This window comes from Coenobita brevimanus, chromosome 49 (genome assembly GCF_032717465.1).
Source record: "Coenobita brevimanus isolate Jiangsu-jjx chromosome 49, ASM3271746v2, whole genome shotgun sequence".
Lineage (NCBI taxonomy): Eukaryota > Metazoa > Arthropoda > Malacostraca > Decapoda > Coenobitidae > Coenobita > Coenobita brevimanus.
The window spans coordinates 7,945,180-7,968,740 of record NC_137002.1 but is presented as its reverse complement, the minus strand read 5'-3'; the positions used below and the strand labels follow the sequence as shown (position 1 = coordinate 7,968,740).

The 23,561-nt window shown below is 44.2% G+C and overlaps 1 protein-coding gene across 1 annotated transcript in view; it reads left to right on the top strand.

The window, feature by feature from the left end:
• Positions 1 to 22,976, top strand: part of LOC145399496 (neuronal calcium sensor 1-like) — a 56,171-nt gene extending 33,195 nt beyond the window's left edge. The window contains exons 2-6 of the mRNA XM_080272101.1: positions 5,307 to 5,431; positions 18,468 to 18,537; positions 19,915 to 19,985; positions 22,293 to 22,505; positions 22,785 to 22,976. Coding sequence (XP_080128227.1) covers positions 5,307 to 5,431; positions 18,468 to 18,537; positions 19,915 to 19,985; positions 22,293 to 22,505; positions 22,785 to 22,976 — 671 coding nt within the window. The remainder of the gene's footprint in view (positions 1 to 5,306; positions 5,432 to 18,467; positions 18,538 to 19,914; positions 19,986 to 22,292; positions 22,506 to 22,784) is intronic.
• The last annotated feature ends 585 nt before the right edge of the window (positions 22,977 to 23,561 follow it).

Here is a 23,561-nt window from a genome sequence, read left to right as displayed (position 1 = left end):
ATCGCGTTTCAAAAATACACCGTCCAGTCAATAAAAAAAAATGGACGAACATATGTGGGATCGGTTTTCCATTCAATGCATTTTTCCCACAAGCATCGTTCAGGCGGCATCGAGACTATTATGGGTGAACGAAACAATTAGAACTGCTGTGAGTGCATATAACCCTTCTACTCTGTCTCTGTCTCTCTCTCCCTAATATTAACTCACCTCTTTCTATATCTTCACACTATTCTGTATTTGGTTCTGTCTGTCTGTCCGTCTGTCTCTGTCTCTGTCTGTCTGTCTGTCTGTCTGTCTGTCTGTCTCTCTCTCTCTCTCTCTCTCTCTCTCTCTCTTCCTCCCTCATTCTTCCTCATTCACTTCTTCCACACTTCATCTCCTCCCCCTCCTTCCCCCCTCACCCTTCTCTCTCTCCCCCACCCACCCCTCATCTCCCTTTTTTTTCTCCCTTTCTCACACCCCCTCGTGTCTTTTCTCAAGCGGTGGGACTAGGCCATTGTGTTACCAACGTAGTAAGTTTAAAGTGTATGTGTCCTTACAATATTACGCAAAGCCACATGAGTAGGTAAGTAGGTAGGTAAGTAGGTAGGTAGGTAGGTAAGTAGGCTAGTTGGTTGATAGGTAGGTAGGTAGGTTAGGTAATTATTTCTAGTTATTTCTAAGCAGGCGTGTCTTTCTTAAATCATTATAACACTTCTTCGTGACTAGCAACACTCTCCACATTAATACTCTCCTACATGTTAGAGAGAGAGAGAGAGAGAGAGAGAGAGAGAGAGCCTACAGGTCTAAAGGTATTTCAAAAGCTTAGGTCTAACAATAGCTTTACGTCCACCACACACACACACACACACACACACACACACACACACACACACACATATATATACACACACACACACACACACACACACACACACACACACACACACACACACACACACACACACACATTATTATTTATTTTATTCACATTCATTGTCTTTATTTATCCTATTTTTTACTATATTGTATTGTGTGTATTTTATTCTCTCTCTCTCCTTCCTTCCATCTCTCCTCCTCCTCCTCCCTCCCATTCCTTCCTCCTTCTCTCCTCCTTCCCCTAGTCCTCCCTCCACTTACTTTCCATCTTCTCCTCCCCATCTCCCTTCCTCCTTCACCTCCATCATTCCTTCCCTCCTTCCCTCCCTCTTCTTTCCTCCTGCACTACATCATTTCCCCCTTTTCTCCCTCCTTCCTTCACCTCCATCTTAGCCTCCCTTCCTCCCTCCTTCCTTCCCTCCATCTTTTCCTCCTTCACCTCCATCTTTTCCTCCTTCTCTCCCTCCTTCCCCCTGAATGATGACACTCTTGGCAGGGTATTGATACAGGGAGTGAGTGACAGGATTATCTGGGAGGCAGGCAGGGAGGAAAGGGAGAGAGGGAGGAAAGAAGGGAGAAGAAGGAAGAAAAAGAAGGAAGAAGGGAGGGAGAAGGAGAAAAAAGAGGAAGGAGGGAGGGTGAAGAAGAAAAAGAAGGAAGAAGGGAGGGATATGAGAAACAGAAGGAAAGGAACACAGGAAAAAAGGAAGGAGTCAGGTAGGGTGCTGACAGGAAGAAGACAGGAAAGAAGGAAGGAAGGAGGAATGGAAAGGAAGAGGGAGGAAGGAAGGAGGGAAGGAAGGAGGGAAGGAAGGAGAGTAAGAGAAGCGACAAGGGGGGAGGGGAAGAGGCAAACAGAGAAAGAGGAAGGAAAAAGGAAGGAAAGACAGCAGGAGTGAAAGGATAGAGAGAAAGGGACGAGAGAGAAAAAGGTGAAGGGGAGGAAGGAAGGAGAGGAAAAGGTGAAGGGGAGGAAGGAAGGAGAGGAAAAGGTGAAGGGGAGGAAGGAAGGAGAGGAAAAGGTGAAGGGAAGGAAGGAAGGAGAGAAAACTGGAAAGAGGAGGAGGAGGAGGAGGAAGGAAGGAATAATGTGGGAGAAGGAGGGAGGAAGGAATGGAGGGAGAAAGAATGAGGAACAGAGGAAGAGGAGGAAAGGAGGGAGGTATAACAGAGGGATGAAGAGAAAATGAGGAAACAAAAGGATGGAGGGAAGCAGGAAGGAAGGAAGGAAGGATGGGAAGGAAGGAAGGAAGAGGGAAGGAGGAATGGAGGAATGATGAGAGAGGGAGGGAGGGAAGGAAGGAAGGAAGAAACAGGGAAGGAAGGAAGAAAGAGAGAGAAGGAAGGAAAAAAGAGAGGGAAGGAATGAAGAAAGAGAGGGAAGGAAGAAAGAAAGAGAAGAAGGAAGAGGAAGGAAAAAGAAAAATGGTGCACTAAAAATATGGACAGCTTGATCGATAGATAGATAGATAGACAGATGGGCTGATAGATAAAAAGGTGGGTCGATAGACAGATACAGGTATACATTCATATATACATACGATAGATAAACCCTTGTGCATATACATACATACATACATACATCTATACATACATACATACATCTATATACATACATACATACATACATACATACATTAGCAGACTAAGAAATAGATACTGTAGTAGATAGGTAGATAGATAGACAGTCAAATACACAGACAGACAGACAGCGAGAGAGAGAGACAGAGTCAACTTCAAGTCTTACTTTTCTGAACTACATTAACAAGGTAACTCTCTCTCTCTCTCTCTCTCTCTCTCTCTCTCTCTCTCTCTCTCAAGTGGCTGAGATCTGGGAACTGCTTCTGAAATTACTGAAGCAGGACAGCATGAAGGTAGAGAGAGAGAGAGAGAGAGAGAGAGACAGAGAGAGAGCACGTACAATCTTACCCAAGTACTGTACTCCACTTTAAAGTGTAAGGGATGAAACGCACTTCAAACTTTCTCACTCTCATCTTTGATCTCTCTCTCTCTCTCTCTCTCTCTCTCTTTCTCTCTCTCTCTCTCTCTCCTGTCCACTAATACAGCCAATCAGTGACACCGATAATACCACCTCAAAGCCCACCAGGTATTAGCGAAGGAAGGAAGGAAGGAAGGAGGGAAGGAAGGAAGGAAGGTTGGAGGGATAGGAAGGAAGGAAGAAAAAAGGAGGGAAAGATTGATCAGAAAATGACGGCAAAACTGAATTGTTTACAAAAAAAATGAAAGGAGGGAGGCAAGAAAGAAGGGATGGAAGGATAGGAGGGAGAGAAGAGACAGGGAAAGGAGGCATGGAGAAGAGGGAAGAGGGAAGAGATGGAAGGAGGAGGAAGGAAGGGAAAAAGGAAGGAAGGGATGATGGAAGAGGGGATGGGAAGAAAGAGAAAGAATTTTTAAGTAGCTGAGCTGATGGATGGGTGGGAGGGAGAGGGAGAGATTGGAGGGAGGGAGGACGAAGGGAGGGAAGGAAGGGGAGGAGGAAGAGGGAGGGACGGAGCTGGGAGGGATGGAAGAAGGGATGAGAGGGAGGGTGAAGGGAGGAGGGGAACGTAGAAGAAAGAAGGGAAGGAAGTTAGGGAGAATCCGCTCTTCCTTCGCGAGCGCAGGTGTAAATATAAAGGTGTAATTAGCATAATGAATCGCAAAAAAGAAAGCGTTGAGGTACATTTATATAGCCAGGCAGTGAAGTCCCTCGGTAATATCAATGCCACCACTTGAAGGCGTCCCTCTACCCCCCTCCCGTCTCCATAGCAACCAAATTTACACAAAATGGCAGCACAATTTGGGAAAACAAAAGGGCAAAATAAAACTGTTTACTTTTCATTACTCTCTTTCTCTTAACTCTCCCATACCTGCCTACTTACATGCCTACCTACTTACGGGACTACCTGCTTGTCCTCCTACTTACCAACACACAGACCTTTCTATGTACATTCGAAATAATTCACCTACTTATTGATCTACCTTCCTACTTACACGCATACCTACCTACTTACCCATCTACCTACCTACCTATCTACCTTATCTACCTACCTACCTATCTACCTTATCTACCTGCCTAACTACCTGCCCGCCTGCCTGCATACTTACACACACAAATACACAAATATTCTACCCCATACACATACATACGTACATACATTCATACATATACAAAAACCTTCATACCTACAGACCATATTACCTACCTACCTACCTACCTACCTACTCACCCACCTGCCTGCCTACCTACATACCTAATTAATCATTAATTTCCTCTTTTCTTCCTCCTTCCCCCTTCCTTCCCTTTCATACCTATCTCCTTTAATTTCCCCCACCTCTCTCTCTCTCTCTCTCTCTCTCTCTCTCTCTCTCCAATTCAGTCTCCTTGCTCTTTCAATTCTAATTCTCTCTAACTTTCCCAGCGTTAACCCCATCTCTCTCTCTCTCTCTCTCTCTCTCTCTCTCTCTCTCTCTCTCTCTCCAATTCAGTCTCCTTGCTCTTTCAATTCTAATTCTCTCTAACTTTCCCAGCGTTAACCCCATCTCTCTCTCTCTCTCTCTCTCTCTCTCTCTCTCTCTCTCTCTCAGGTAAGAAGACAAACAAACTCCCCTTCAGATGTTTACAGATGGGCATTACCTAAGAGAGAGAGAGAGAGAATAGAACAAATCAAGGAAGTGGGGAGAATGTGTGAAAATAAAGACAGAAGAGGGAGATAAGAGAAAGACGGTGATAGAGGAAGACATATGGAGAGGGGGAAGTAATAGGATGTAAATTTGGAGAGAGAGAGAGAGAGAGAGTAAAGTTTGATGTGGCGGTCACTTCAGCTGCGTGGCACTAAGCATAACCCCTTATGACGGAGGGAGGGATTAAGGAAGGAAGGAAGGAAGGAAAGGAGGAAGAAGGGGATGGAGGTAGGCAGGAAAAGACTGAGGCAGGGGGGGAAAAAGGAAAGGAAGGAAGGAAGGAAGGAAGAAAGGAAAGGAGGAAGAAAGGGATGGAGGTAGGCAGGAAAAGACTGAGGCAGGGGGGAAAGAGGAAAGGAAAGGAAGGAAGGAAGGAAGGGAGGAAGGGAGAGATGGTATGACTGAAGGATGCTGGGAAGAAGCGATGGTGGAAAAACTGAAGAGGAAAGGAGGATGGAAGAAAGTTTTGATGAAGGCAGAGATAAGGAAGGAAGGAAGGAAGGAAGGACGGAAGGAAGGACGGAAGGAAGGAAGGAAGAAAGGAGGAATGGAAGGAAATATTTATCATTTTATTTCTTTTTATTCCAACAGGTATTTTGAGGCCTTCAAGTGGTGGCACTGATATCACCTGGCGGATCCACTGCCGGGAAAATCTCTCTCTCTCTCTCTCTCTCTCTCTCTCTCTCTCTCTCTCTCTCTCCCTCACCTTCTTCACCCCCACACCCCATGTTCTAACACCGCATCCCATTTTCTTTCCCCCACAGAGGATGACATGGATGACTTTAGCCTCTCTGTGCAGCGATATCGGCCGGAGGAACTGGACAAGCTTACCAGGACTACGAAATTCACGCGGAAGGAGATACAACTAATATACAGAGGTTTTAAACAGGTAAGAAATAGGGACTTGGATGGTACAGTGGATGGTTGTGGTGTGGGGAATGTGAGGGAGGATGGAGAGAGAGAGAGAGAGAGAGAGAGAGAGAGAGAGAGAGAGAGAGAGAGCACAAGGCTATTAAAGTTCTCAAGGCAATTTTGTTATACGGGGAAGAAGAAACGAAGAAGAGAAAAATGGATGACAAGGAAGAATGGTTGCTAAATTGGCGTGTGTGTGTGTGTGTGAGAGAGAGAGAGAGAGAGAGAGAGAGAGAGAGAGAGTAAAGAAATGACAGCAAAATGGAGGAAGGGAGGGAGGGTGAACAACAGAGAAGGAGGAAAGGAAAATGAAGGAAAGAAAGACGGAAGGAGGAAAAGAAGATGCGTAAAAAAGGAGAAAGGAAGAAACGGAGACAAGAAAGTAAGGGAGGTAGAAAGAAGGAAGGAAGGAAGGAGGGAGGAAAGGGGGGAGGTGGAAGGGAATGTAGAGAGGAAGGCCTGATGAGGGAAGTTTTGGGGAAGGAAAGATCAGGAAGGAAAGAGGGCTGACAACTTTTACCTTTCACCTTAACTTACCCTAACGTAACCTAACTTAATCCAACCCAACAAAACCCATCTCAACCCAACAAAACCCATCTCAACCCAACAAAACCTAACCCAACCCAACAAAACCCAATCCGATCCAACAAAACCCAGTCCAACCCAACAAAACCCATCTCAACCCAGCAAAACCCAACCCAACCCAGCAAAACCCAACTGAACCCAACACAAACGAACCTACCCCTACGTAACCTAGCCCAACCAAATCCAATCCATCCCAACCGAACGAAAAATGAGTAAAAAGTCAACCCAATCCAACTTAACCCAGTCCAGCTTAACCCAACCCAACCCAGTTCAAACCATAACAAAGGAAACCAACCAAAGCCAACCAAACCTAACGTAACGAAACATAAACAAGAGAAATTTGATGTACTTTAACCCAACCCAACCAAATCAAATCCAGTCCAACCCAACCCATCCCAGCTTAATCCAAGCTAACTCAACCCAATACAACCCAAACCAAACCAAACCAACCCAGCCCAGTCCAAACCAACCCAACCCAGCCCAACCCAGTCCAACCAAACCAAACCAGCCCAGCCCACACCAACTCACATCAATCCACCCCAATACAACCCAACCTCACCCAGCCCAGCCCGATCCAATCCAAGCCAAGCCAAAGCCACCTCCTTATGGTAGGTAGGGAACCCCAGCAGAGCCCAGTGGTGTAAGGTTAGGGGTCAAGTAGGGCTATATTTGGTAAGTTAAAGCTCAGGGTGCGTCACGACACTCACTGGTGAAGTCCCCCCTACTAAATTAATCAGCGACGGCCCGTTTTCTTTACACTCAGCACCAAAGGGATGATAGTAAAGTTAATAAAGGGGAAAAAAAAAGAATATATAAGGAAAAAAGTCAAAAATATAAACAGATAACAGAGGAAACAAATAAAGGCAAAAAGCGTCAAGAGAAGGGACAAAAATGGGCACAAGGTGAGACAGTAAAAAAAAAAAATATATAAATTACACAACTCAGTCCCCCTATTAAATTATAAAGGACAACCCGTTTTCTCTCTTCAGGGCGAGGGGCGACTGGTAGTAAACCTGAGAGAGAGAGAGAGAGAGAGAGAGAGAGAGAGAGAGAGACTACGAATATGATAACAAATACGTATCAATAAACAAAAATAATAATAATAATAACAGTAACAATCCCCCAGCTAATAAAGTGACCCGCCTCTATCCTTACATCAAGAGGCGCGATAAGAATTACTAATAAAGCAAATAATGAAGATAAACAGAAATAACAGTAAGGTAACGATGATAACTGATATGAGGTATGATGATATATATAAATTGTGGTAAATAAAGATACTTATGTTAATGAATAAAGACAGGTGATAAATGGCAGGGGACAGGGTGACATGGGGGCGATTTGTTTGCGGCCACCCCTTACGGGATTAAAGCGTCTGGCAATAGATAGACAGATAGATAGACAGATAGGTAGATGATAAATGTGGTAAAGAGAGTTGGAAAGAGATAATGACTATATTAATTAAGGTAATTGATAATAATAAAGATTAATGGAGGTAATTAGGTGAAAATGTGGGCACTAAATAATGCTCTCTCTCTCTCTCTCTCTCTCTCTCTCTCTCTCTGTTAGGGCAATATATGTGACGTTATTGTTATTGGTATGTGTTCCTATCCTAATTTCTATAGTATTGAGTGCTTTGTGTGTGTGTGTGTGTGTGTGTGTGTGTGTGTGTGTGTGTGTGTGTGTGTGTGTGTGTGTGTGTGTGTGTGTGTGTGTGTGTGTGTGTGTGTGTGTGTGTGTGTGTGTGTTTATTCATATGTGTTTGTATGTTTGTGTGCTTACATGTCTAGACTGTGTGTGTGTGTGTGTGTGTGTGTGTGTGTGTGTGTGTGTGTGTACAGGAGTCTCTCATTTGCATTTGATAATTATACCTGTCTGCAAGAAATATGGGAATGGAAAATGCTTACACTCACATACATACATACATACATACATACATACATACACATATACATTCATACATTCATATATACGCATGCACGCTCATGTAAATATACAAACACACATTTATAAACAGATACACACACACACACACACACACACACACACACACACACACACACACACCAATACAATTTACACAAAGCACATACACACAACATACACACGCACGCACGTACACAAGATTTACGCACATGGCTCGATGATGACAGTTCTATTGACAGAGACTGACTGTGTGTGTGTGTGAGAGAGAGAGAGAGAGAGAGAGAGAGAGAGAGAGAGAGAGAGAGAGAGAAATCCATTAATAAACCACTAATCATATAATTTCGATTTTTTCATAACTTTTTCCCTCAAGTACGATTTCCAAACTTACCAATGGACGAGGAAAATATAAACCACGATTTTTCCTCATTGTCCGTATTTTTTCTAGTTCCCATTAATTATTTTTCTTTTTTTTCAATTGAGTTAAATTCTCCATCTTCCAAAATTTTAAACAATGATTTTTTTCACTTCTTTTTTTGTTTTGTTTCCGTTTTAATTTTCATTTTTCATGCGAGCCAATAGAAACCATGATTTTTTCCCAGTTTTTGAATTGTCATACTTTTTTTTTTTTTTTTTCAAATTTTCATGCGAGTCAAAAATTCCAAACATATCACTGGACTAAGAAAATATAAACTATACTTTTTTTCACACCTTTTCCCTCTTGTTTCTCATTCCCATATATATTTGTTCATTTTTTAACGTGGGTCAAATTTCAAACCCTTCAAATTTTTTAAACCATATTTTTTGTATCTTTCCCCCCATTTTTTAAGTTCTTGTTTTTTTTTTTTTTTCACGTGAGACAAGAGAAACCATGATTTTTTTTTTTTTACCTTCCCAATTTTTAGTTACCACATTTTCTCAAGAGTTTTCAGTTCTAATATATACTTTTTTCATTTTCTGAATTCCCATATATATATATATATATATATATATATATATGTTATCTTCTGAGTTCCTATATGTATTTTTTCCGTTTCTTGAGCTCTATTTTTTTTTTTTTTCGAGTACCATATAAATATTTTCTTCTTTTTTTAAGTAACATACATTTTCTCTCATTTTTTGAGTTTCCACATCATTATTTTTCCGTTTTTTGAGTTCCCATACATATATATTTTTTAATTTCTCGCGCGAGTCAAGCTTCGGGCGGCGCCATTGGTCAGGCCGGAACGTAAACAAAAGCCGCTCAGCCAATCCCATTCAGCATCGGTGGGTAATGCTCTAGGTTCAATATTTTCCGGATTTTTTTCGCTTCGCTGACGGAGCTGTCGAATGCAGAGGGATGGAGGAATGGGGGGGAAAATGGGAGGGGGATGGAGGAATGGGGAGGAAAATGGGAGGGGGATGGAGGAAGGGAGTGAGGGGGAGAGGGAAGGAGGTGAGAGGGAGGAAGAGAGGGATGGAGAGTGACAGGGAGGTAGGTGAGAAGGAAAGAGGGCGGAAAGTATATGATGAGGGCAAAAAGAAGGTGGAGGGAAAGAGTGAGGGAGAGTAAGGAAGGGATGGAGAGAGGGAGAGGAGGAACGATAAAAGAGGGAGAGAAACGAGGGGGAGAGGGAAGAAAGGAAGGATGAAAGAAGGAGAAGAAGGAAGGGGAGAAAGGATGGAAGGGGGAAAGAAGGAGGAAGGGGGAGAGGGAGAGAAGGAGAGGGAAGGAAGAAAAGCAGATCGAGAGAGGGAATAAGATGGTGGGGGGAGAGAGAGAGAGAGAGAGAGAGAGAGAGAGAGAGAGAGAGAGAGAAAGAAAGAGAGAGAGAGAGAGGAAATGAGATTGTATTGAACGCCTGGCTATGTTTTTTCTGTCAATTCCGATGCTTTAATATTGTAGCTTATTGGGTGCGGATGATAGATAGACATAGATAGACAGACAGAAAGATAGCCAGACTGAGAGATGGACAGATAGATAGACAGATAATCAGACAGGTATATACACGGAAAGGTAGATAGATACACTAAGATACTGATAAGGAAATAAATATGGAGAGAGAGAGAGAGAGAGAGAGAGAGAGAGAGAGAGAGCATGCAAATAGAAAGACATAAATCAAAGCAAGAGGAAGGGAGAGATAAGAGAAGGAGGAAATAGGAGAAGGGAGAGGGAGAGGGGAGAGAAAAGTGACGAAGGAGGGAGGGAGGGAGGGAAGGAAGGAAGGATGGAAGGGAGGAAGGACAGAAGGATTGAGGGAAAAGATGGTGGAAATAGGATAATAATAATAATAATAATAATATGAAGAAGAAGAGGAAGAAGAAAGAGAGAAGAAGGATGAGGGAAAGAACAATCGAAGAAACGACAGGAAGGAATGATGGAATGCTTCAATATTCTCTCTCTCTCTCTCTCTCTAGTGAAACACCTTCCTCTCTCTCCCTCTCACCATCATTTACTTTCACAAAACTATATACTCTCACTCTTCCCTTCTCTCTCTCTCTCTCTCTCCCCCCCCCTCTCTCTCTCTCAAGCATACTCCAGAGGCGTGCATATGCAAATAGCCTTTTGTGTATAGACGGATAGATGGATATACGGTTAGAGAGAGAGAGAGAGAGAGAGAGAGAGAGAGAGAGAGGAAGAATTGGGAATGGAGAAAAGAAAAATGAGGGGATGGTACTCTCTCTCTCTCTCTCTCTCTCTCTCTCTCTCTCTCACTTGCCTATCAATACCAATCTCCTTTAATTTCCCCTCTCTCTCACTGACTCTCCCTCGCATTCTCTCTCTCTCTCTCCCTTTCTTTCTCTCTCTCTCTCTCTCTCTCTCTCCAAGGACACTAAAAACGTCTTTGAGGAATAAACTCGAAAAATTTGGAGATAAATTGCCAAAAAGAGTTATCGCATGTCGCTGGAAAAATGAGGAAAAACTAAATTTGCTTTAAACAGATACTGAGTCTATATATGTATCTATTTGTCTATCTATCAACCTGTCTTCCTATCTATCTATCTATCTGTCTATCTATCTTCCTATCAATCTATCTATGTATATTTTGTTTTTTTATCTGGCTATTTTTATATGCATTTTTTTGTGACTTTTTTGGTTGGTGACTGCCTTTGTTTATCTGTCTATCTATCTATATATCTATGTCAATGAATTACTCTAGCAATCTGCCATATATTTATCAGTCAGGCTCATATGACGCAATCATATTAAGTATAAATTCCTATTTTTCACCCCTTTCACTCGCCTCTCTCTTTCCCCCTTCCCCCCCCTCTCTCTCTTTCTCTCTCTCTCTCTCTCATACCCACTAATACAATAAATCACTTGTCCATTACCATTATCAAAAAAGGGTAAAAAAAATACGCCAGAGAAAATCCGATTTAAAAAAAATGTCAATATTAAAATCAAAGCGGCAGAACATCGGCAGACTCTCCTCTCTTCTAAAGCGTCAACCATCCACCCGCATTTTTTTCAATATTTACAATGCTTTAAAGTTAATGACCCACTCCTAGGCCTATCCCCGCCGCTAACAACCCCCGTGAACAATAACTGGCTCGCTAATTACCTCCTCTGGCCGTTAATTGGGTCGGACAAGCGGAGATAATTCAATTTCCCGGCGGCCATGTTGTCGCTGACGTCACTGCTCTTTGGCGCCACTGCATGTGAGAGTGAAACAAGGCAGCCGCCATCATTTTTTTCACACTCCTCTTACCTAAGGGAGAAAGTTAGGGCATATTAGCGAATGTGTATTTGCCTGAGGGTTGAAAATGAGAGAGCATATTGCAGCATGATTAAAGTAAACGAGGAATGAATGGGATAAATGGAACACAGAAGATTTAAAGCAAGAGTTAGCTTGACGGTCGCCATCTTAACCCACTGTCCGTACCGCTACCCATTATGGAAAAAAATGATGAATATTAGCAAATCTGTCTGTGCTCGAGCTTACAATAAAAATAGCAAAAGAATGATAAAATACACAGGAAAGTAGAAGAAAATATCGAAAGAAAGATGGAATGCACAGGAAACATATAAAACAGACAAGGAAAAAATAAACAGAGCAAATATTGTTTTACGCACTCATGTAAAATGGAGGAAGGATTAAAAAAAAAAAAAAAAAAAAAGCACGTCATATATATAAAAACAACTGCATCTCTTAAACTGCAGTCCTGGTCTCGATTCCAAGGGAGACCACAAGACCTTTCAGCATTTTCTTAATCCCAATCCGTTAAAACATAGAAATAAAACAGAGACCTCGAGGGATCCACAAACTACTTTAAGATGAATTCCCTGTTTTCTGGAGGAAGATCGAGAGACACTGGAAGACAATGCCCTCTCCTTCCCCTGTTCCACCTGGGCAAAGAAAACACTGATATGATGGGGAATTAAGGGAACGTTTGTTTGTGGGGAGAAACGTTTGCATATCAAGTCTTCCGGAAACGTTTGGCTCTTATCAGCTATACACACACACACACACACACACACACACACACACACACACACACACACACACACACACACACACACACACACACACACACACACACTCTAGCCCTGATAACCCTTTCCCTGAGTGTATTTCCCGTGCCTAAAGGAGCCAACGCACTCTCCACAGAATCGAACAGCACTGAGAAAGCTCCCAGGCCCCGTAAAAGTGTTTATGAGAGAGACATGGCTTGTGGCTTGACTGATAGGGAGGGTGGGGATTGGTGGGCTTAGGAGGCGACCTTCACACCTTTCCTTTACCGATTTAAATATCAAAATTTTCTTCAGCGATTTTCTGATGGAGATTCGCATTCCACACTGTACACACACACACACACACACACACACACACACACACACACACACACACACACACACTCAAAGGTACACCAACGGATTTTGTCTAACGAACCTTTAACGCAACCTAACAAACTAACAAATTCCAACTGCCAACGAACTCTACCGAATTTTTAACGCACTCTAACGCACTTTAACGAACTCTAACGAGCTCTAATGAACTCCAACGAACTCTAACGAACTCTAACGTATTCTGTATAACGAACTCTAACGAACTCCAACAGTCCCTCTCGCTACAGCCATTTTATTTTTTTTTATTATTTTTTTTTTGGTGAGCAGAGAAACCATTAAGGATGAAAGGAGTGTGTGTGTGTGTGTGTGTGTGTGTGTGTGTGTGTGTGTGTGTGTGTGTGTGTGTGTGTGTGTGTGTTTGTGTGTGTGTTCGAAAGCTTTAGTGTCGTTGAGTGTAATTATCCATCAAAGAGCGAGAGAGAGAGAGAGAGAGAGAGAGAGAGAGAGAGAGAGAGAGAGAGAGAGAGAGAGAGAGAGAGAGAAAGTTAGGTTCCGTGCGTGTGTCTATGATTGCGTGCATTTCTCTGCCTTTCAGAGTTCATGTATATGTAAGTGCGTGCTTCTGTATGTGTGCGAGAAACTGTCTACGCTGCTGTGTGCGTGTGTACGTATGTGCGGAATGCATGTACGTGTATGTGAATCTATTTACGTATGTGCAGGATATGTATGCCTCGAAATAAATTGAGAGAGAGAGAGTCAACTATATACTAATTTCAGACCACGATTGAACGATAAATACAGACACAGTGAACATTAATTTTAGCAACTCTATGGCCAACTTTAGAGGCAACACAACTTCTCAGAAATTTGTGTTAGAGTTTCATAATTGTTCGAATGCCTGGAGGTTCGATTAGTTATTAGTAGTAGTAGTAGTAGTAGTAGTAGTTGTTGTAGTAGTAACTGTTGTAGAAGTAGTAGTTGTGGTAGTTGTAGTAGTATGATGATGATGATAATGATGATAAATAACAATAATAATATTAATAATAATAATAATAATAATAATAATACCCCATTTTCCCATCTCGTCCAGAGGGGGTGAAAATAACTAATTAAGAGGGGAGAGGAGAGAGAAAGGGAGAGATGGAGGGAAGGAAGTGTGAGAGAGGGAGAAAAGGAGAGAAGGAAGGAAGGAAGGGGAGAGGGATGGAGGGAGATAGGAAGGAAGGAGGGAAACACGAAGGAAAGAGACGAAAGTAGAGATATTAAGGAAGAAAGGAAGAAAGGAAGGAAGGGAAGGAGAAAATATAAAATAGGAAGGAAAAGAGAGAGGAAAATAAAAGTGAGAAAGACCTAACTAATGATGGAACAGAGAGAGAGAGAGAGAGAGAGACTACACGAATTAATCTCGTAATGGAGAAAAATTCCTTTAGATGGACTTTCTTTCCCCCCGTCTCTCTCTCTCTCTCTCTCTCTCTCTCTCTCTCTCTCTCTCCTTTTTCTTCTTCTCCTCCTCCTCCTCTTCCTCCTCCTCCTTCTTCTTCTTCTTCCTCTTCTTCTTCTTTCATCACCTGTCCCTCCCTCACTACCTTCTATTACATCTCCCTCCCTCCCTCCCTCCCTCCCTCCCTCCGTACCTTTCTCCCTCCCTCCCTCCCTCTCTCCCTCCCTCCCTCCCTCCCTCCCTCCGTACCTTTCTCCCTCCCTCCCTCCCTCTCTCCCTCCCTCCCTCCCTCCCTACCTCCGTACCTTTCTCCCTCCCTCCCTCCCTCCTCTCTCTCCTATTGTGCCTCCCTTCCCACCTATTTCCTTATTTATCTGCCCCCCTTCCCTCCCTCCCCTACCTCCCTCCCCCTACCCTTATGTCCCTTCCTACCTTTTTTTCCTCCTTCTCTTATACACTGAGTACCTCTTCTTCCTCCCCCTCTCTCTCTACCTATCTACCTACCTACCTGCCTACCTACCTACCTATCTACCTACCTGCCTACTACCTACCTGCCTACCTACCTATCCACCTACCTACCGGCCTACCTATTTACCTGCCTACCTACCTATCCACCTACCTACCTGCCTACCTATCTACCTGCCTACCTGTTTACCTGCCTACCTACCTACCTGTTCTCCTTTATCACAGTCCCTACCTGTCTCCTCCCCTTCCCCCTCCTTATCTCTTGTATTTTTCCCTCCCTCCCTATCTACCTATCACGATCTCCCTCTCCATACTCTCTCTCTCCCTCTCTCTCTCTCTCTCTCCCTTTTCTCTCACATTTTCAGACTTATTATTCAGGCTGGCTTCCCCTCCGCTCTTGTCCTTAATGAATAAAGATCGTTAGTTTTTTTTCTCTTGCTCTCTCTCTCTCTCTCTCTCTCTCTGCTGATAATAAAGATCGTTAGTTTTTCTCCCTTGCTTTTTCACTCCCCTTCCCCCATCTCCCCCTCTTCTCTCTCTCTCTCTCTCTCTCTCTCTCTCTCTCTCTCTCTCTCTCTCTCGTATTTACCTCAACCTTTTCCTCGAAGCACACAAGTATTTTCACCTGAGCTCCAATGAAAAACGAAAAAAAAAAAAAAATCAAAACCACAGAAAACGAAGCGAATTAAGGACCAGCTACCCTAAATTCCCTTCTCTAACCTGTATAAAAAAAAATAATCTATCTATCTATCTATCTATCTATTTATCTATCTATAACCAGACGCCTTAATTCCATAAGGGGTGACTACAAACAAATCGCCTCCATGTCGCCCTTTCCCCTGCCATTTCGCTGCCCTCCCCTCACCTTACACCCCCTTTCTCATTTACCTCTCTACTCCCTCCCTCCATGTCATCCTAAATCCACAAATAAAACACAAACCATAAAATCACAGAAAAAAAACACATGACATGGACACAAAATGGCGGTAGGTGTCCAAGGAAATGGGGATATGGGACAGAAGAGAGGTGGGGCAGAAGAGGGGTGGGGCAGAAGAGGGGTGGGGCAGAAGAGAGGTGGGGCAGAAGAGAGGTGGGGCAGAAGAGAGGTGGGGCAGAAGAGAGGTGGGGCAGAAGAGAGGTGGGGCAGAAGAGAGGTGGGGCAGAAGAGAGGTGGGGCAGAAGAGGGGTGGGGCAGAAGAGAGGTGGGGCAGAAGAGGGGTGGGGCAGAAGAGAGGTGGGGCAGAAGAGAGGTGGGGCAGAAGAGAGGTGGGGCAGAAGAGAGGTGGGGCAGAAGAGAGGTGGGGCAGAAGAGAGGTGGGGCAGAAGAGAGGTGGGGCAGAAGAGAGGTGGGGCAGAAGAGAGGTGGGGCAGAAGAGAGGTGGGGCAGAAGAGGGGTGGGGCAGAAGAGGGGTGGGGCAGAAGAGAGGTGGGGCAGAAGAGAGGTGGGGCAGAAGAGAGGTGGGGCAGAAGAGAGGTGGGGCAGAAGAGAGGTGGGGCAGAAGAGAGGTGGGGCAGAAGAGAGGTGGGACAGAAGAGAAGTGGGGCAGAAGAGAGGTGGGGCAGAAGAGAGGTGGGGCAGAAGAGAGGTGGGGCAGAAGAGAAGTGGGACAGAAGAGAAGTGGGGCAGAAGAGAGGTGGGGCAGAAGAGAGGTGGGGCAGAAGAGAGGTGGGGCAGAAGAGAAGTGGGACAGAAGAGAGCTGGGACAGAAGAGAGCTGGGACAGGAAAGAGGTGGGACAGAAGAGAGGTGGGACAGAAGAGAGGTGCGACAGAAGAGAGCTGGGACAGAAGAGAGCTGGGACAGAAGAGAGCTGGGACAGGAAAGAGGTGGGACAGAAGAGAGGTGGGACAGAAGACAGGTGGGACAGAAGACAGGTGGGACAGAAGGGGTAGGTGTACAAGGAAATGGGATATATTGGATTATTTGAGAATTTCGGGTCTCGCTTCCACGTAATTTGAAGTTTCACCAATAGACTGAACGATAGATTGGCCGATAGATAGAGCTCTCGGTAGGCCTAACGTCGTCGCCTCCCACACCCATAAATTCTGAAGAACTTTTAACAGGGGCAAGATTTTTAAAATTCTAATCTATCGGCCTTTTTTTTAATATTAATCTATAGGTAATTTTTAACATTAATTTGTAGAACATTATTTTTTATATTTTCTATTAATTTATCGGTCATTTTATTTCTTTATTTTTTATTTAATGTATTTTTTTCATACATTTTTTATTTTATTCATTCTATTTTCATTTATTTTTGTCTTTTATTTTATTTCCTTATTTTCTTTCCAACTAATCCATCAGTCTATTTTTTTCTGTCGCTATTGATCTCAGTTCCAATATACCGTCTTCACTTCTATTTAATTTCTTTACTGCATTTTTATTCAGTTTTGCGAAAGACTTAGTAAAAATAAAGGACTCAAATAAAAGGGTCAGAAGCAGTAAGAAGGGAGTCAGACGCAGCAGTAAAGGAGGTGGGATTCCAGTCCATTTTTTCGGCATAGGTGAGATTTCGATAATAAAGGAGACAGCTTATCCACAAATATCCACTACATCTACCTATCCACCAGTCTATCTGTCTGTCTGTCTATCTATCTCTCTATCTATCTGCCTATCAATCAATCACTCTATCTATCTATCTATCTATCTATGTATCTGTATCTAACTATCTATCTATCTATCCATCCATCCATCCATCAATCAATCAATCTACCTATCTATCTATCTCTCTATCAGTCTATCAGTCTATCTATCTATCTATACCCACCACCACCACCGCTCCCAACCCGGACATACAAGCAGGTACCACGCAGGATTACCGATTCAATTCCCGTAAGCAAATTCTCTCTAATGGAACTTTTACGCAACCCTGCTATATGAGGACAGTTATGGTTACCCCGATAAGTGGTAGTTGTGGTGGTGGTGATGGTGGTAGGTGTGGTGGTGGTGGATGCAGTTGTGGTGAGGGTGGTGGTAGGTGTGACTGGTGGTGGTGGTGGTCGTGGATGCAGTTGTGGTGGTGATGGAGGCGATGGTGGTGGTTGTGGTGCTTGTGGTGGTGGTGGTAGGTAGTTGTGACTGTGGTGGTGGTGGTTGTGGTAAGGTGGTTGCAGTTGTGGTGGTGATGGAGGTGATGGTGGTGGTTGTAGTGCTTGTGGTGGTGGTGGTAGGTAGTTGTGACTGTGGTGGTGGTGGCTGTGGTAGGGTGGTTGCAGTTGTGGTGGTGGTAGATTAGTTACGAAAAATGTGATGCTTATGACAGAGAAAATGGTATTAGAGATTATATCAAAAAATAAAATAAACACGAAAAAGAAGCTTGGCAGCATGAAAGGAAAGGAGTGGATGAGAGGGGAAGGGAGGGAGGGTGAGAGGGGAAGGGAGGGGTGGGAGGAGAGGGAGGGAGAGAAGATGAAAGGAAGGAGAGAAGAGGGCATGAAAGAAGAGGAGGAGAGGAGGGAAATGGAAAGAGGAGGAGGGAGAGGAGAGAAGTGTGAGGCATGAAAGAGAGAGGAAAAATGAATAAAGGAAAGAGGAGAAGGGAGACGATAGGAGAGGAGAATGGAGAGAAGAGGAGATGAATGAGGAGAAAAGAAGAAGTGGAGGAAAGGAGGGGAAAGGTGAGGAAAGGAGAAGAAAGGGAGAGGAAGGTGGGAGGAAAAAAAGAAATAAGTTGAAATTTGAAGGGGAAGGACGGAGGGGAGAGAAAGAGGTGGAGGAGGAGAGTGGGGAGGAAGAGAGAGGCAGAGGAAAGCAGAGGAGAGGATTTATCAATTATTATCATTATTATTATTATTATTATTATTATTATTATTATTATTATTTTCTCTTCAGGAGTGTCCGACTGGAATGGTGGACGAGGAAGGATTTAAGGACATCTTCACCCAATTTTTCCCACAAGGAGGTAATTGTGGTAGTTGTGGTAGTGGTGGTAGTTGTGGTAGATGAGGTAGTGAAGGCTGTGGTGGTGGTAGCTGAGGTGGTAGTTGTGGTAATGACAGCCTGAGAGAGGGACATTAAACATACACGTACTCCCCCCCCCCTCCCTCCACCACACACAACCATATGTATTAACGTGTGTATACAGCCTCCAGCAACCTACACACACACACACACACACACACACACACACACACACACACACACACACACACATACACACACACACACAATAAAAATAGACACACGCATTACCATATATATGTGCACATACATATTGCCTATATTAAAAGATACAATTCAGATTCTCACACACACACACACACACACACACACACACACACACACACACACACACACACACACATTTAAGGGAGGTAAAGTATAAAATCTGTGCCATTAAAGGTGACGCAGCCTTACCACAAGAAACACCTCACCCTACCTCACCCTGCCTCACCTTACCCTACCTCACCCTGCCTCACCTTGCCATACCTCACCCTTTCTCAGCCTACCTCAACCTGCCTCACAAACTCTCACATAAAGTCTCACACGCTCTTACCAACTCTCACAGTCTCTCTTTAAAGCGTCACGAAAATTTATATAGAGTAACATGGTCTCTGGAACACCCCTCGCACCTCACACTAACAAACACACCCTCACACTAGCAAACACACCCTCACACTAGCAAACACCCTCACAATTATCAGACTCTCATAAATAGGCTCTCACATTCTCACAGACTCTCACACGTTTCCATGATGTGTAGAAAAAGCATAAATCTAGAAATAAATAAATAAATGAACTATCTGCCAGGTCACTTAAATCTCACAATCTCCTTTTCATAAAATTACCCATAATCTTATATAATCTCTCTTAGTCACAGATTCATAGTTTCAGAATTTCTCTCTCTCTCTCTCTCTCTCTCTCTCTCTCTCTCTCTCTCTCTCTCTCTCAGTTATTGTGTAGATTATTTACAAGACTTGATTAAATGGAGGTTTGGTTTACTGTGTTCATGATTCTGTATTTTTACTCCATTTTCTATGATGATGATGATGATGATGATGATGATGATGATGATGATGATGATGATGATGATGATGATGATGCAATGACTGTGGTGATGAAAATGAGGATGACTAAAACGACGACGATAATAACACCACAATAACAAATCACCACCACACTGTTCACCACATTAAGAGATCACCACCACACTGTTCACCACATTAAGAGATCACCACCACACTGTTCACCACAATAACAAATCACCGCCACACTGTTCAACCTTTTACCATCTCGTGTTCAGTGTTCAATCTAATGTTCTTCTTGTTCTCGGCCACAGATGCGAGCCAGTACGCCCACTACGTGTTCAACACCTTCAAGCATAACAATCACGGACAAATCAGCTTTCAAGTATGTAATGTGTTTTGTATCCATCAGTGTAAATACAAAGATCCAATTGTGTATGTGGAGAGAAAATACATACACTGGGCTAAGTCTACATGAATATACACATACACATACGTACACATCCTTTTTAGCAAACATGGACACATATTCATACATGCACACTGAGTATACATTGACCCATACACACACAAACACACACACACATACACATACAAAATAATACTTTCTACCACATACATAAGTTCATACGCTTCCGCACACACAAGCATATTCTCTTTCACACACATACACGCTCTCGCATTACACACACACACACACACACACACACACACACACACACACACACACACATCAAAGACACGACATAAAACCACCTGAAATGGAGAATTTACCCTGCGTTGCTGCCCTTTCATCTCTCTCTCTCTCTCTCTCTCTCTCTCTCTCTCTCTCTCTCTCTCTCTCTTACAGCACCTCATCTTCCCTTTACCTCTCTCACCCTCCCTCCTTCCCTCCCTCCTCTCCCCTTTCCCTCCCCGTCAACTCTGGTTTCTTCCATATCTTCATTCCCTCCTCTCTCCATCCCTCCCCCCCTCCCCCAATCTCTCTATCTCTTTCCTTTTCCCTCCCTCAACCCCCCCTCTCTTCTCTCGCCACCCCCTCACCCCCTTGTCTCCCTCCCTCCTTCCCTCCCTTCCTTTCTCCCTCCCTCCTTCCCTCCCTTCCTTTCTCCCTCCCTCCCTCCCTCTCTTCCCCATCATGCTTTGTTTCTCCCCCCTCCCTGTCTTTTTCTCTCTCCCTCCACTTGCATGTCCACCTACCTCTCTTAATTGTCTGACTCACCTCTCTCTCTCTCTCTCTCTCTCTCTCTCTCTCTCTCTCTCTCTCTCTAACCCAACATTATGACCTCACATTAGCAGAAGGATTTGTGCGTAAATCTCTCTCTCTCTCTCTCTCTCTCTCTCTCTCTCTCTCTCCTTAACATGACACAGATATATCACCTTCTCTTCCTACCCAATAAAACGACACAACCTGGATTTATGGAGAGAGAGAGAGAGAGAGAGAGAGAGATTAATGGACGCATAGGTAAATAGGCTGGAAGGTAGGTAGGTAGGTAGGTCGGCAGGTAGAAAAGTAGGTAGGTAGGTAAGTAAACAAATAAGTAGGAAGGTAGAAAGGTAAGTAGGTAGGAAGGCAAGTGGATAGGTATGGAAACAGGTAGACAGGCAGGTAGGTAGGTAGGTAGACTTGTAGGTATAAGCAGCTTTCTCTTGTCCATACCATCTCCATACTTTCATCTAATTATAGTCCGCTTTGGAGCTCCACTGCACTTCTTCGTTACTAGCATTATGATATTAAACATAGAATATGGGAGAATGTTAGGTGATGATGATGATGATGATGATGCTGATGATGCTGATGCTGATGCTGATGATGATGAAGGTAGTGGTGGTGGTGGTGGTGGTGTGATGATGATGATGATGATAAAAAATAATGATACAATAGGCCAATCCAAAATATAAAGAAATATTCCTTTATATGTTGCCTAAGTAAATATTATATCTATATTGATTAAATTAGACAGAATATATTAACGTGAAGTACGAAAAAAATAAATCGCTGAGGAAAATGTAAGAGGAAAATTTCAAGTATACGCCTCTCTCTCTCTCTCTCTCTCTCTCTCTCTCTCTCTCTACCTGTAGAGGAAACGATTAAGATATGGGCGTTTTGGCTGTAGGGGAAAACAGTGTGTGTGTGTGTGTGTGTGTGTGTGTGTGAGAGAGAGAGAGAGAGAGAGAGAGAGAGAGTTATTTCTTGTTTCTCTCTCACCTGTTCCGTTTAATATTTTACAGGTAGCCTCCTCTCTCTCTCTCTCTCTCTCTCTCTCTCTCTCTCACCTAATGCCTCACCCCTCGCACCTCCTTCCCTCCTCCTTCCTCTCCCCATTAAATCTCTCCATTCTCTCCTCCTCCCTCCAACCCCTCTTCCTCCCCGCTGGGTGTATATAGTGTAATGTTAAAGGATTTGTTGCCCTCGAGTGACTGTGTGTGTGTGTGTGTGTGTGTGTGTGTGTGTGTGTGTGTGTGTGTGTGTGTGTGTGTGTGTGTGTGTGTGTGTGTGTGTGTGTGTGTGTGCAACCATCCATCCATCCAACCATCCCATCTAACCATCCAACTATCCACCCAGCCACCTATCCAACCGCTCATCCATCCAACCATCCATTTAACCAACCATCCATCCACCCACCCAACCATCCAACCATCCACCCAACCATCCATCCAACCATCCATCTAACCATCCAACCACCCACAGGACTTCCTAGGGGCCCTCTCGACAGTCTCCCGCGGCACAACGCAAGAGAAACTGCAATGGATTTTTGGCCTATATGATGTGAACAACGACGGGCTAATAACGAAGAGCGAGATGCTGGATGTTGTTAGCGCCATATACGAGATGCTGGGCAGGTCCACGGAACCCCAAGTGGAGGACAGGACAGCCAAGGACCATGTGGAGAAGATATTCCATGTGAGTAGGAGAGAGAGAGAGACACACACACACACACACACACACACACACACACACACACACACACACACACACACACACACACACACACACACCTGGTTAGTCTCTCACTCACCATCCTCTCCACGTAGTAATGGTTAATATGCTTCTCTCTTTTTGTTGTGAATGGACACACCCACCCACCTACCCACCGTCCCACCCACACTCCTAGTTAGTCTCTCACTCTAAATCCTTTCCATGAAGTGAATGTTAATATATAATCTTTTCTCTCTCTTTCAGCTGATCGACAGTAACAAGGACGGCGCCATAACGATCGAGGAGTTAGCTGAGTGGGTGTCGAGGGACGAGACCATCATCCAGTCGCTGGCCATGATGGATACCGTTTTATACACCCGAAAAGACCCACCCGCCCCACCCACCGCCCAGACCCACCGCCACACCCACACCCCGCCCTCCCTAGCGCAGCCATGAGACGGGGTGGGTGGGGGTGGGGGCGTGGGTGGGGGAGGGGGTGGGGCTGTGGGTAGGATGTGTGGGGACTGCGGAAGGATCAGGGTGGAGAAGGCGGTGGGGCCCATAGAGGGTGGGTTGGGTGGACTGGGTGGGATTGGGGCGCGTTTGATGGGTGGAGGAGATGGGAAGGAAGAGGAAGAGGAGAGTGAAGAGGAAGAAGAGGAGGGGGAGGAGGAGGAGGAAGAGGAGGAGGAGGAGGAAGGGGAGGAGCAGGAGGAAGGGGAGGGAGATGGGACGGAGAATAAGGTCAGAAAGGTAGAGGAAGTGGAAGATGGAGGAAATGGAGAGCTGGAGAGAAGGGAGGAAAGAGAAACGGAGAGAAGAGACAGAGAGGAGGGAATGGAAGAGAAAAGAGAAACGGAGAGAAGAGACAGAGAGGAGGGAATGGAAGAGAAAAGAGAAACGGAGAGGAGAGAGAAAACGGGAAGTCCTCACCCACAGGATAAAGAAAACGAAGGAGAAAAGCCACAGAAAACCGGGGATAAACTGGAGAGAAGAGAAACTGTTTTAGAGATGGGAAATGACTTGGCTGAAGAGGAGAGG